Source organism: Trichechus manatus, unplaced genomic scaffold, assembly GCF_000243295.1.
Source record: "Trichechus manatus latirostris isolate Lorelei unplaced genomic scaffold, TriManLat1.0 scaffold00058, whole genome shotgun sequence".
NCBI classification, from domain to species: domain Eukaryota; kingdom Metazoa; phylum Chordata; class Mammalia; order Sirenia; family Trichechidae; genus Trichechus; species Trichechus manatus.
This window is the reverse complement of record NW_004443994.1, coordinates 8076039-8091675: the sequence shown is the minus strand read 5'-3', so window position 1 is coordinate 8091675 and position 15637 is coordinate 8076039. Positions and strand designations below refer to the sequence as shown.

General features: G+C 37.7%; 1 protein-coding gene across 4 annotated transcripts in view; it reads right to left on the bottom strand.

The window, feature by feature from the left end:
- MTF2 (metal response element binding transcription factor 2) overlaps positions 1-14062 on the bottom strand; it is a 65103-nt gene extending 51041 nt beyond the window's left edge. For 2 of the 4 annotated variants that reach the window (XM_004378745.2, XM_004378748.2), the window contains exon 1: positions 13767-14062. In XM_004378745.2, the coding sequence (XP_004378802.1) occupies positions 13767-13771 (5 nt within the window). In that variant the 5' untranslated portion in view covers positions 13772-14062. The remainder of the gene's footprint in view (positions 1-13766) is intronic. The other 2 variants (XM_023733442.1, XM_023733443.1) reach the window with 1 other exon arrangement.
- Between the last annotated feature and the right edge of the window lie 1575 nt (positions 14063-15637).

Sequence of the window (15637 nt, the reverse complement as noted above, 5' to 3'; positions counted from 1 at the left end):
TGCTTGGCTGAGTTCTTTATCTCTTCATTTGATGTTTTAGGGTTTCACGATTGTTGTATTCTCTGTTCGGCTTAGTTTTTCGGATCTTTGCTGTGGAGGGATGGCGTGGTGCTTCTGCCTAGAGCGCCATTTTGCCGGAACCCTTTCTAAATGAACTTGAAGCAAGCTAAATTTCACTATATTTGGCAGATATTCTTTAGAGTCTAAGTTCAGTACTTATTGTTAGGTGCCATCATGTCGGTTCCAACTAACAGCAACCCTATGTACAACAGAATGAAACACTGCTTGGCCCTGTGCCATCCTCACAATCATTGCTATGTTTGAGTCCGTTGTTGCAGCCACTGTGTCAATATATCTCTTTGAGAGTCTTCTTATTTTTTGCTGACACTCTACAATGCTCTGCTGCTATTCATAAAATTTTCTCTGGCCAATTTTTTCAGAAGTAGATCACCAGGTCCTTCTTCCCAGTCTGTCTTAATCTGGAAGCTCCACTGAAACCTGTCCACCATGAATAACCCTGATGGTATTTGAAATACTGGTGGCATAGCTTCACAGCAACACGCAAGCCACCACAGTACAACGAACAGACAAGTGGTGGGAAGTTCAATGCAACTCCAATGAAAATTCCAGCAGGATTTTTTGAGGAAGTCAAACATTTTACAAAATTAATATGAAAAAACTTGAAGTTCACAGAATAGCTAAGTCAATTTTTAAAAGTAGGAACAAAGAGCAGAAGGCTTGCCCCACCAGATACTGTGACATACTCCGGAGAAAAACTGTTCTGTACTAATAAGGAACAGACAATAAAACCGATGCAACAGAATAGATATCTCAAAAACAGATTGAATTACATATGATAAGTTGATAAATAATAAAGGTAACACCAGAAATTTGTACACCACGGTTTATTAAACAATGTTGGGGGAACTGGCTCACTGTACTCTTTCCCTCTCCCTCTCTAAACACATACACATATGCACATGCTGCTAGAATCTATGAAAGCTGCAAACATCATGAAACTTCATCTTTAAATATCAGAATGTATCCCCTTAAAACAATTACCTTTCTTCTATATAACCACAATATACCATTATCACACTCAACAAATTTAACACTGATTCAATAATATCACCTAATATAAACTCCATATTCACAGTCACCATTTGACACAAAAATGTCCTTTATAGCTTTTGTGAAAATCCAAGATCTAAATAATGTTCACACACTTATTTGACCTTCATGTCTCTTTTGTCTCATTTAATGTCAGACTATGCTCTACTTTTCTTTCTTTTTAAGTCAGCTGTCTTGGTAGCGTATTCCATATTCTGGACTCATTATTTCCTCATGATTAAAATCAGGTTAAACTGTTTTAGCAAAAACACTACGTAGGTAACACTGGGTTTACTTGTTTCTTATCTGCTTGTCTGTCTCACTCCCCCCTAATATATTTCATACTTCACAAGGGTGGTGATATTATCTACGCTGTTTTACAAATGTATCTCTAGCACCTAAGACTATATACCACACAGAAGGCTCAATAAATATTTACTGACCAAATAAGGAAATGAATTTGCCATAACATGTAGTATAAAAGTATAGTAATTTCTTCAAAATGGGTACCCAAGAGATATTTATTAACATTAACTCATGATAGGGTAATGTCATTAGGATCTGCAACTATACTACGACGAAAATGTTTCTGAAATCTCGTATAGGAGTATTTTTAGTACTAGATAAACTCTCTTAACCAGGGTTGCATAAACTATCCTTCCATGTAACTAATGATGGAAAATTCATCAACTACTATCAAAAAGTCCTCAGACTGACAGTCAATAGAGGGGTTCAGATCCCTTACCCATAAACGAGCTTCAGCCCAGTTCACTGAATAATGATCATAGGAGGAAATGATGCTCTCTCTTCTCAAAGAAAACTAGTTAATTATGTTTCTTTATACTTACAGTATCTTAATATTATAAAACTGTAATTCTAACAAACAATCAAAACACTCCCCTCAGAAGAAGAAAGTGGTATATGTGCCAGACACTCTGCAAAGACCTGAAAATTCAAGATGGTTAAGACCTAGTCCCCTGGCCTCAGGGAACTTGAAATCTGGAGAAAACTAACAAATACTTTTCAGAAACTTAAGTGCCATAACTAAACATGCAAAGTAATTAATGTACAAAGAAAAGAACTGACTCTAAAACACTATAATCATTTCTGTATGTAAACATGTTCAGAAAGAAGAACTTGGGGAAGGTCAACAGTTGGTGCACTCAGCCCTTTCACTCACAAGGTAGGGTCATATTTCAAAGAAAATGGAAGCTACAAACTATGAAATTCCTCAACTTTCTCCCTAAACTCATCTTAAAAAAGTACTCGCCTAGCTCACTCCTCTAAGGATGACATGCCTATTCTCTCCCGGATTAGAGAAAGATCTCACATCTTCAAGAGTCACCTGATCACTCCTTTCCTTTATTTTAAATCCTCTCTTCTCCAACTCTCCTTGGTGCAAATCTGCCATAACCAAAATCAACTTAAAAACAAATACACACTACTTTACACACTACTTTTTCATTTTTCTCATTCTTTTCACTAATAAACTTAAAAAAATACTTTCCATTTATGCAATCCACTACGATCTGACTTCTGTCCTGATCTAGACTTTTTGCATACAAGACCTCCAAATGACCAAATACCACATAAAATGCTCCAATTCAGTTCTCATTCTACCCATCTCTTTTGTGTAATAATTGATGATCATCACCTACTTCTTTAAATTCTCTTCCCTTGGTTTCTGAGATAACTGCCACCTTCAGAAAATGACTCTTTTCCTAACTCTCTGGCCATTCTGGTTTCCTGTACTGATTCTTCTTCTTCTGCCTCTTCTTTAAATGTTAAGAGTCGTCTAGGGTTCCATCCTTTGGTTCTGTGTTCTGTTTGCCCTAAGTGGTCATGTTCTCATAATGTTTCACCTAACTTTTATCTGTTAACAATTTCTAAATGTCTTCTCTCCAAACTTATCCTATCTCATATGCTCCAGACCCTTATTTCCAATTGCCCACTAGACAGCTTGACCTGGATTCCCCCAGAACCTTTAACAAAACAAAATTAAACTCATTTTCTTCAAAATTCTCCCTTTCCTCCAGTAAAAAATAGTACTGGCAACACAAATTACTTAAGTTTGTGAAACACACTGGTCAAAAAGAATAAAGTCTAAAATCCTTCAAATAATAAAATGCTTCTACAAGCTAACTTCTCTCATGCAACCCTCCCCTCTGCCCTCTTCCCCTCAATAGTCCAATCTCAACTCATTATTTCTCATTACTCCTCATGTAAGAGATGAAGCTATCAAGAAACAGACCGTAAGAACTTTCTCTGCCATATTTAGAACTTATATACCAGTAGTTCTCAACAATCTTTTGTTCCACCTGGTCCCAATACTCCTGCAAATCTCCATTAATAACAGCAACTCACTATGGAAGTAGTTTTCTTTCCTTATCTCCTAATGTTTCTGAGGTGCTACCAATTCTGAACAGCACTATTCCATAAGCCATGAGCGCTAATGACAATCAAATCTGCATGCAGTGTAAGACACTATTTTAAAGGAGACAAAACTGGATATAGGGCACTCACTCACACTACTTGAATAGTGCAGGCAAGTTGATGAACAAATCTAATGTGAAGGAATATAAATTTTAAGATCTTAAACCAAGACTTAAATGGTAGTAAAATCGAAGAATTTAAGTAGTGACTGAATGGAGTGACTGAGGGAAAGCGCAGAACCAAGGATGCCTTCTAGGTTCCTAACATAGTTAGGTAGATAGTGATGTTATTCACGAGAAGACATGAGCAAAAAAGAGAGTGAGAAATGTAAGTAGTAAGGGTAGGGGATCTACAATATAAATCTACTTTCTACCACACTTCTCCCTCCTTTTTGCAGTTTTATATGAAAGACTGCAAGTTCAGAGTATCTCAAATTTTGCCAGGCAAACTGGCAGCCTCCTCTGTTCCTAAACCTTTGCTGGTATGACCAGCAGCTGGCCCTGGGAAGGAAGAAAGACAGGGAGAGAAGGGGGGAGTGGAGGGAAGAGGAAGGCAGAGAAGGAAAGAGAGGGGAGGGTTCAACTTACAAGAAAATCGTCTGGAAAAACTAAGGAGACTAAGTCTTGATATAACAAAGTAAAGCCTTTCACATTCTGGCATGGTGGGAAGCTAGGTCCCCATATTTCACCCTAAAGTTTGCCATGCCAGGTACCCAAACATGTATGACCTCATGCTTTAAAGAACACTGAAAAGGTACAATACAAAAGACAAAGGTCACCCAAAAGCAAAGTTCAGAAGGAAGGTAGAGGCAAGAAAGCTGGGCGAATGGACACGGGAAACCCAGGGTGGAAGGAGGGAGAAAGCTGACACATTCAAGGGTTTGCAACCAATGTTAAGAAACAAGCTGAGTATAAATTGTTGATTGGGAAACTAATTTGCTCTGTAAACTTCCACCTAAACCACAATAAAATGTTCATACAATAAAAGACAAAGATCAAGTAAACAGAAAACAGACTTCAAAGGAAACAATCTAGAAAAAAGAAGAGAACTTTAAAAGAAAAAGCCTAATTAATATGCCTGGAAAAAAATCAAGGAGTTACTGCATCCATAAATTAAAAGCATGATACTATGAAAAAGGAACAATTAGAGTCCAAGGAAGGGCTCCTAGAAAAATACAAGAAATTTTTAAAATAAATTGAACTGGAAAAATAAGTCAATGAAAAAGCTCCCCAAACGGAAAGAGAGATCAAGGAGATGGAAAATATAAAAGTCAGGCCATCAGTCCAGAAGGTATAAACAATAACTAGTAAGAACTGCATAAGGAGAAAATGCAGAGAATCAATTAGTTTTTTAAATAATAAAAGAAAAATTCCCCCAAGAGAGAAATATGAATCATCAAAATGATAGGACCTTCAAAGTACTGACAAAAAACCTACATTCCCATGAAATTCCACAACACCAAAAACAGAAGATTCCATAAGCTTCCAGAGAGAAAAATCAAGTTACCTACAAAGGAGAATAGGACTAAAATTAGACTTCTCAACAGCATCATTACATTCTAGAAAACAATAGACCAATGCCTAAAAACTCTGACAAAAAATAATGTTCAAATTAGATTTCTATATAAGCCAAACTGTAAATCTAATGTGAAGGAATATAAATTTTAAGATCTTAAACCAAGACTTAAGATTTGGCTCTGGCAAAAAGAGGAAGTATTCTGCCAAGGAAGGGAGGGGAACGGGACATGGGATACCAGAAATAGTGCATCCAACTCAAGAGTAACAGGGAAGTCCCAGGATGGCATAACAATCATTCTGAGGAAAAAGGAGGATTATACAAACTAGACAGTATGATGAGAGACACTGGAAAAATTACAAATAAGACAAAGGCAGAGAAAACATGGGAAAGTGTTTTTGAAATTTTGAGAAAACGTGTACAAGAAAGGAAATGTAATCATGGAACTATCTGCCTCTGCAGAGAATATTTAGTTGGCCAAAATAATATAAAAGCAGTTTATTTTCAACTTGTAGAATCAACCAATAAACAAAGTACAAATAATTATGGTTAAGAACACTATCAATCTTAAAAAAAATATAAAAACACAATAAAATATATATATATATAAAAAAGCAAAAGATGGGATGACAAAAATTGGTAAGTGGAAGGGGGAAGAGGAGAAATTAAAGTTAAGGCAGGGCAGTAATAATGCTCATCTTATAAAGTGGTGAAATAAAGTCTAGAGTTGATGGAATAAGATAAAAGTTCAAATATGTTATTTAAAATTACAGAAGTAATCAATAAGAAAAAAAATTAGAAAGGGGAAAGGAGATATATGGCATAAATGAACTGAACCTTTATCACAAGAGGAAAGCCTTTATACAGCAAGGATGTCTAAAGTGAATGAATCAAGAAATAGCAGTGACAAAATATTTCCCAATACAGAGGTAGTGATCAGAACAAATGAACTTAACAACAGTTAAAGTGTTTCCCTCTTTGAAGCAGGACTCAGGAGGTCAGTAGACTGTACTCTTCTGTACTCTGATATTTTTAGACAAATGTATGTAGTATTCTGTTAGTTTTTTTTTTTAATATTTAACAGAAATGAAAAATCTGCTTAGAAATAAGACAAAGAAGATAGGCAAAGGCATTTCTGGTGGCTTTCTGGATAATATAGAGTACTTTTTAAAGTTCTGTTAATATTTAAATTTCTACAATGAGTATATGTATTTAAATTCTGTATCTTTATTAATAAAAGTATGAATGGGAGCTGAGGAAGTTGACACTATTTTTTCAAGGAGCTTGGCTATATAAAGGTAAGAGGGTTACATACATCTAGACAAAGGACACAAGGTAAGGTAAACGGCTTGTTCTCTGTTTTTAAAATATGGTAAGTCTTGACCACATTTCAAGGTATCAAAAGATAAACTGAAAACACAAGACAGAGAAATAGGATCATAAATATAAAGGGAAAGACTAGCCCTGAATCAGAGGTGGAACATCTCTTCTGAGACAGAAGATTTGAGAATAGCTGCATCTATAGTTAAGTTGGTAGGTGTGTAGGTGTGAAGAAAGGAAGCTGAAGAGGTTTATGCCTGAAATCCCCAATTTTTTTCTATGAAGAGACAAAAAATCTTTTTAAGATAGGCCAGGCATGCTAAACACTCTGTAATGCATGAAATAACCCTAATGTCCTACAAAAACAATTGACTTAGAGCAGCAGTTCTCATGGTACGGTTCTGGGGATCTGCAAGATCCTCTCATGGGGTCTACTGGTCAAAGCTGGTTTCAAAATAATATTAAGACATTACTTGCCTTTTTCACTCTCATCCTCCCATAAGTGTACAGTGGAGTTTTCTGGAGGCTAAATGGTGGGTGATGATCTCATCACTCTGAAGGCTAACGATATGTGTACCTGCGAATTCTTGTTTTAAAATATTCCCAGCTTTAATTCCTAATACAGTAAATACTGATAGAGATAACCCACAGAAATAAAAGTTTTTTTGGGTCCCCATAATTAGCAGTGTAAAGGGGTCTGAAACCAAAAAGTTTGAGATTTGCTACAACAGGGAATACAATAAACTATAAGTATGATAAGAATGTTCTAATTATTATCTTTGCAAATAGCTCTTTTGTTTGTTCCCTTCTAATGAACTGCAATAAAACTCTTAAAACAAAAGTTGAAGTGATAAACATCATATTCTTATGGATTTAGACAGCCTTCAAGAGTGGAAAAGACTCTGGGATCTAGAAAAAAAAAGAAAAGAGGACACTCAGGAGACATGACTTTGCAAAGAAGTCTACCCCCCCGACACGTTTCTCATCATTAATCAAAAGGAAAAATAGTGTCCACTGTTTTCATTTTAATCTAGAATCTTAGCTGTAGAAACTATCAGGAAGGTCTTTTTTACATCCTAGCTAATGAAGAAATCCCCCTTTATAATACCCCCAATTAGTCATCCAGCCTCCGTTTAAACACTTTCCTCAAAGACGAATTCACTACCTAACAGCTAAATGTAATTTCATAAAACATTTAACAGTCCACAAGGATCCCAGACTACAAAGCTCCATTAACTATTTTATTAACCACTCAGTAAAAGTATTTTAAATATGAGTGTGATGGGAACAGTGCTGACACACTTATTTTTCTTTTCCATTTAAAGTATAAAAAATATGTCCTATTATTAGTCTTTCCTTAGTAACATTTTAATTACAGATTTTGTTCTTGACCCTAGAACAAAATCTAGTATTTTCTAACCCTGATGGCAATACAAAATCAAGTGAGAAGAATGAAAAAATACAAATACATGCTAAAGTCAACCCCAAATCAGAATCTCCAGGGTATGCATGAGTTCTAAAAAACTGATCTACTTGATGTTTTTGTTTTGTTTTTTGAGCTCCGCTGTTGGCTCTGGTACATTATCTAACATCAATTAGAACTATTAGGACTGATTAGCAATTTCTGAAACATCCTAAAAATACCAAGAGCTATTATCTTTCAGGCTTGAACTAAACAGCTTTTTTTTCCCCCTAAACATTCGACCTTGGGTTCAATAAGACTTCTAAATATATTATACTCAACAGAGAACACAGTAATTTATTTGGTCAACATGTTTGAAACTATAATTACGAACAAGGAAAAACTATTCATTTATTCAATAATAGATATACTTAACATCTGAGGAGGAAGGTGGTATGAGGTGTTTTTAGAACACCAAGCATAGGCTTCACCATAGGTACATATAACTCTCTTGTTGTATGTAACAACTCTTTCGGAAAAGAGATTTCATAAATTAATACTATACAACTATATTGCACCTGCAGTTTATAAACAGCTTTCTCCATATTTTATTTCTTGATCCTCCCAAAAATCCTGTGAATAACACAGGCAAGGATCATCCTCATTTCCTCAGGTAAAGAAACTAAGGCTGCCGCAGAGCTAAGCAGATTATTAAATCAGATCCAAGTCTTCTGAGTATATTCACTAGTACTTCCCTCTAAACCACTGTGCTCTCTCCTCCCACTCTAACAAAAAAGTTGTGGGAGCTATTTCTGCAATATAAACTTCATTAATAAAGACAGGGAAAAACAAAAGCTCATCTTTAGGTTTTTGTTTTTGTTTTGTTTTTTTCCATCTGGCTGACCAAACCCCAATGAAGTCTGTCTGTTCTTGTTATGCCTACTTTGGTATACTTTATTCCCTAATTTTTTTTTTAATTGAAGATTTTATTTTGAGATAACTGTAGATTCACATGAAGTTGTAAGAATACTGAAATCTTGCATATCCTTTACCTAGTTTCCCCCAATGACAATATCTTGCAAAACTACAGAATATCACAACCAGAATATTAACACTGAGAGTCAAGATACCAATATTTCCATCACCACAACAATCCCTCTTGTTGCCCTGTTGCCCTAATTTTTAAATCCTCATCCTAGGCAACATTTGGAACAATTCTGTTTTGTCCACTCAAACTATAAAAACTGTCTTCACAAACGATTAAAACAAACAAAAAAAAATTTTGTATTACAAAAAGTATATGTCAGGATTGGCATGACACAATGGAAGATTAAGTAATTACTACAAATATATCCCTTGCAGAATGTGATTTTCAAGCTAAGACTCCAGTGCTAGCTTTATGAAACAAAATTATTTGAAAACTGATACACATGACCATTTATATGAAGTTCTAGCAAAAGTAATCTAAGATGAAAAATATCAGAAGAGTGACGATGGGAATGATTGAGAAAGGCCACAAGGGAGCTTTCGTGGAGGCAGAAATAGTCTATATCACAACAAGGGTTATGATATACACATACATCATAACAAGGGTTATGATATACACAAGCAATGGTTTAGGATTAGGCAATGGTTTCTTAGGTATCACACCAAAAGCACAAGCAACAAAAGAAAAAATAAATAAATGGGACTTCATCAAAATTTAAAACTTTTGTGCTTCAAAGAACACCATCATGAAACTGAAGCTGCTGTCGCTCCCTTTCTCCGCCATCATGGTGAGACCAGCTGCTGTCCACCCTCACCAGGTCTTCTCATAAGACTTTCAGGATCAAGAGATTCCCAGCCAAGAAACAAAAGCAGAATCATCCATTCCCCAGTGGATTCGAGTGAAAACTGGTAATAAAATCAGGTACAACTCCAAGAGAAGACACTGGTGACAAACCAAGCTGGGTCTATAAGGAGTCACACATGTGCTGGCACACAGATTTACCCTCTCTCAGGTTAACCAGCATCCTATCATTAACAAGTTGAAAATTTCACCACAATGTGTACAATGGAACATGTATGGGTGAGGGGGAGAGAAAGTGAAAAGATAACCCACAGAATGGGAGAAAATATTTGTAAATCATATATCTGATAAGTAACTTATATCCAGAATATATAAAAAACTCTTACAACTGAATAAAAAGACAAATAACACAATTGAAAATGAGCAAAGGATCTGATAGATAGTTCTTCAAAGAAGATATACAAATGGCCATAAGCACATGAAAAGATGTTCAACATCACCAGCCATCAGGGAAATGCAAATTAACACCACAATGAAATACCACTTCACACCCACTAGGATGGCTATAATTAAACTGACAAAAAATAACAAGTGTTGGTGAGGATGTGGAGAAATTAGACCTCTTAAACATTTTAGTGGGATTGTAAGATGGTGCAGCCACTTTGGAAAACATTTTGGCAGTTACTCAAAAGTTAAAACATCAAGTTACCACATAACCCAGCAATTCCACTCCTAGATGTTCACATAAAACATATGGTTCACACAAACTCTGTACATGAATATTCATAGCAGTATTCATAATAACCAAAAGTGTAAACAACTCAAATACCCATCAACTGATGAATGGATAAACATACAACAAAATCTTATTTGGCAGTAAAAAGGAATGAAGTACTGATACATGCTGCAACATGGATGAACCTTGAAAACATTACACTAAGAAGCCAGACACAAAAGACTACACATTATATAATTCCATTTATATGAAATATCCAGAATGGGCAAATCACGGAACAGAAAATATATTAGTGATTGCCAGGAGCTACAGGGAGGGGAGAGCAGGAAGTGACTGCTAATATATACAAGGTTTCTTTTTGAGGCTATGAAAATATTCTGAAATTAGATAGTGGTGATGGTTGCACAACTCTGTGAATATACTAAAAAGCACCAAATTGTACACCTTAAAAGCATATACGTGAATTATATATATGTAAACATGGTATGTGAATTATATCTCAAAGCTGTTATTTAAAAATTGTACAATTAAAATGTGTGCATTTCAATACATGTAATTTTTACCTTAAAAAAAAACTTTAAAAAGTAAACACAATGGCGTGGAGGAGGTAGTGGGTAGAGATACAGATGAAACAAGGATGGCAGAATGTTAATAACTGTTGAAGCTGGGTAAGGGATACATGAAAGTTTATTATACTATTCTGTTCACTTTGTGAATGTTTTGAAATCTTCCTTAATAAGTTTCTTTTAACTGATGTGTAAAAATAACAATGTAATTTTAAATAACAAAGTAACCTTTCTAACATCTATTTTTGTTGTTGTTGGTTTTTGACATAGGAGGCAGAATCTTAAAAGTACCAAAGAAATTGCTACCTTCATTATTCTTTTGCAATGTTATATGAAAACAGAGCTATGACAGAAGAAATGGTATACAGCAAAAATGAAGAAAACTTCATCTTAAAAATGTACAAAGAGACCTTGAACTTCCTCAATTTTATGGCAGTTCCTGACCTTTGGGTTCCTGTGGTTTTCACGGCTAACGGATATGACAATTCCTAATACACGGATGCAACAGTCCTTAATACTATGCTGCCCAATACAACAGCCATAGCCACGTGGCCATTTAAATTTAAATTTTAATAAATTATAAATTCAGTTCTCAGTCGCACTAGTCACATTTCAAATGTTTAAAAGCCACATGTAGCTAGTGGCTATCATACTGAACGCTCCCAACACTGTAGAAACGTCTACTGGACAGCAGTGCTCTAAAACATAAGAAACACAGGGAAATGTCCATATTCCAAGTTACAGTTGTTACACTGTATTCTACTGCAATAAACAAATTATTGTAAAGAACAAGAAAAATAAAGCATAAAAAGGTCAACCAAGAAATATTTCACGGAAGCTTAGACTAACTCAACCAGCAGCTAGGTTTTACTTTCAGAACCACCATGCTACAGATGTTTGCCACAGCAACTCCTGAGGCAAATTTCCCCATCTGTTAAAATAGATTATCACTATACCACCAGTTCCCTCAAGCCAGATGTAAAGATTATGCTGAAATATAAATAAATTATCCTTTCAATCAAAAATCTAATGAAAAGGTATATATATATATCATAATCCACAACATCGAAGAGTTCACCTCCCATAGCAAAACACAGAATAAAATCCCTTTCCCAACAGAGCTTTGAGGCAATAACAAAATTGTATGCCATTATTAAACATACTTGGTTTCACCTAGGACAAAAGTTTAACCAGATATTTCTATACTTCTAGTTCTAAAATTGTGTATTTCATCCTGGTAGTAATGGAAATGTCAGATTTCCATTAATTTCCATTAATGCCTTTTAACACTGGGGTACTTATGAATATGCAGAATCAGGAAACAGGTGTATTCTTAATTCAAATATTTTAGATCATTTTTAGCCTTAAAAAAAATGAAGGTGAGCAAATTTTAAAGTGTGAATTTAAATATATTTTTAAATTCAGCAATCTAAAAAACAAACTTTACCTTGTATTCCCATTTAAGCTATCATTCCAAATGCTTGGAATGTAACATTCCAAGTCAAAAACAGAATACTTTAATGTTAAGCAATTTAAAAATCAACTCTTTCCTCGCCAGAATTACTGGATACCTAAAGCTGTCAGTCAAAATGGCTCCGTTTATATCATTTTTAAAATCTTTGAAAAGCTCATCTAAGAATTTTAGTACATTTTATTTTATCCACATTAAATACTTTTAAATTCAACTGTCTCTGCAATCCACTGCCAAAAATAGAACTTTCCAAGAGAGTGGAAGTTGAAACATGGAAGTTGAAACCAGCCTGTAGGCAAGGTATACAAGAGGATCGCATGCAATCAATCTGAAGGAGAAAGTTACTACTACTGGAGCATGTGGAGTCAGGTTAAATCAGGCATTATTTACATATTTCTAGTTCTGTCCTAACCTCACATGGTGCGTTCCTCTATGTTATGCACCTACCTAGGCCCACCTAGGTTTTCATATCTGAATTAGCGTTAGATTTCTATCACCAGAAAAAGTTAAATGTCTTAAACAATAACATTCCATACCCTTTTTCCTCATTGCTCATCCCTCACTGTTAGTAAAATCACCCTGATAAATCCATCTGTTCCCTCTAACTGCTTCCAAAGAAAAACTCTAGCAACCAAGGACACCAGACTGTAAAACAGTGTTCTGGCACTCCCAAAATATGTTGCTACGAAATACTGCCCACTGAGTTAAACCGTAGTTACCTATCTCAGTTATAAAAAATGAATGAATCCTTACAATCGAGCAGGGATATGAGTTAGAGTCAATTAAAATAGAATTACCTCAGATTTGGTGAGCTCCAAACATAAGGTACCTCTCCCCGCATCTTATACTTTCCTTCCCACCTTTCCTTGAAGCTTTCAGGGTTTGCTCCGAGGTTCCCTTCAGTACTCCCTCTTGCCCTTCTACTCTACCTCCGTACTCCAATTTCACACAATTCCATCACCCAGCTCCAAACTGCTACTTCCCTTTACGCCCCCTTAAGATCCCAGGCAGCCCCTTCATTGTGCTCCCCACATCTTCCCCAGCCCCCATTTCCTAACGACTCCTCCCTTCGATTCCCCACCCCCTCGTCACCAGGTTCATCCTGCCCCTCCGTCTCCCGCCCCCAGGTTCCTTCCTGCCCCTCGAAACACAGCTTCCCCGTCTCAACGTTTCATCCAGTTTCTCCAACCGACTCCCCCGACGCCCCGCTCGCTCCTTCAGTCCCTATTTTCTCCAACACCCAAATGACTACTCCTTTTCCATCCACTCTCAACATATACATAAATGTATGGCACCCAAATACACACTGGTACCCCACCCCACCCCCACCTCGAGCCTCCATCTTTCCCTTTTATACTTGTTTCCTTTCTTCCTCCTCCTCCCCACCCCTCCTCCGTGTCGGTCCCCAGGCCAAGGTCTCTCACCTCATTCGGTCACTTCAGTGGTGCCAACCGCTTCATACAGGAAAAAACAACCAATCACGTACCCCTGGGCGCTTCCCCTGCGAGTCCGAGCACTTACTGGGCACCCGCCCCACCGGGGACCCCGCACAGACGCACGCACAAACCGAAGTCCTGGGGACTAGGGTTGGGATAGAGTGGGCGTTCGTATACCAGCCTCAAACACAGACCACTTCCATACAGCCCCTCGCCATTTTGGTTTCCCGCGGACTGCCGATGCATTCTGGGAGCGCGTAGCGACTTCGGTGCCGAATGGCAGCTCTCCAGGGCTGCGGGGAGGCGGGGACTGAGCGACGAGCGCGGAAGAACACCACGCTCTGCGGCACCTTTTGGGGATGAACAAAGAAGGACTCTTTAACGGCGTTGTCGTGACAAGGTCCTTCCGCTGCCGGCGCTAACACAATAGTGAGCGCTCAGCTTCTGGTCGTCGGGTGTTGTAAACTGTTTCTCTTTTAGAAGGAAGTATGCTGTCCAAGTTTCACTGTGCATATTCTTTTCCTGAGAAATGGGACAGTGTTCTGTACCTTTTACTGTGCCGATTTTCCTTCCGTGGAGAAAACCTTAGCTAAAGCACGTTTCTTCTACCTTCAACCTGAGTGAGGCCTGCTGTTCGAGTTTCCTTCAAGCGAGGAGGAGACCCTGAATCTCAGAATTACGTTTTGTTCAGCGATTATCTGTTGACCCCCAAACTCCTTATCAGGAGCTGCCTATATGGAAGATTTTTGGACTTTTTTTTTTCCCCTGACGATGTAAGATTTTTCTGTGTACCTGCTTTGCAGTCCTTTCTAATTGTAATGACATTTGAGAATAATGCCGGGCAAAGTGGTTTATTTTAGGAATACTTAACTTTTTCATACTAGGGCAGACCCGTAGCCTGCCCAATACAGTGCTGCCAACAGGGGTCCCAGTAACAAACTGAGAGTGCATGCTTCTCTCTTTGATTTCAAACCTTAAGCTTAGATACAGCCCAGGTCCTCTTAGTTACCTTTGTTTATAACTTTGTCAAAATATTTTTTAAAATCATTTTATATTTTTGTCCCATGTTATGTCAGTATTGTGCCCTGGTGCGTAGTGGTTAAGAGCTAAGGCTGATAACCAAAAGGTCAGCAGTTCGAATCCACCGGCCACTGCTTGGAAACCCTATGGGGGCAGTATTACTCTGTCTTATAAGGTTCCTATGAGTCGAAATGAACTCCACAGCAACGAGTTTGGGTTGTCACTACTGCAGGACCCCTGGTGGCACAGTGGTTAAAGCACTTGACTGCTCTCCGCTATCCGAATTGAGTTTGAAACCGCTAGCAGCTCCTTGAGAGAAAAGGACCTGGCAATCTGCTCCTGTAAGGATCACAGCCTAGGAAACCCTAAGCAGAGACCTATCTAAGGTATGGTAGGCATGGCACATGCCCTGGGTGCCACTTGAAGGGGGCGCACCACTGAGCAGTCTCTATTAACCTTGTGCAGCCCAACATCATTCCTAAAGGAAGGAAGACACAGAGGCTTGGGGAGGCGCAGAATCGGGCGCTTGCTCCAGGCGTAAATCAAAGGGGGCGCGAAACCAGGTGCAGAATGATATGGAGGCGCCACAAATATGAAAGGGTCTGACTGAGGCAGGTGAACAATGATGCATGGCCGCTATCAACTTCTAGTCATCTTGAAATTGGTGGGGGGGAGGTGGGGTGGGGGGACGGCGGGGAGAGTGGCGGCGGTGCATCTTAGAGAATGCCGCTGGGCACTTGCTCTCCTCGCTAGCCTCTCGAAACCAAACCAAACCTATTGCCCTCCAGTGAATTTCAACTCAAAGCGACCCTATAGGACAGAGTAGAACTGCCCTATAG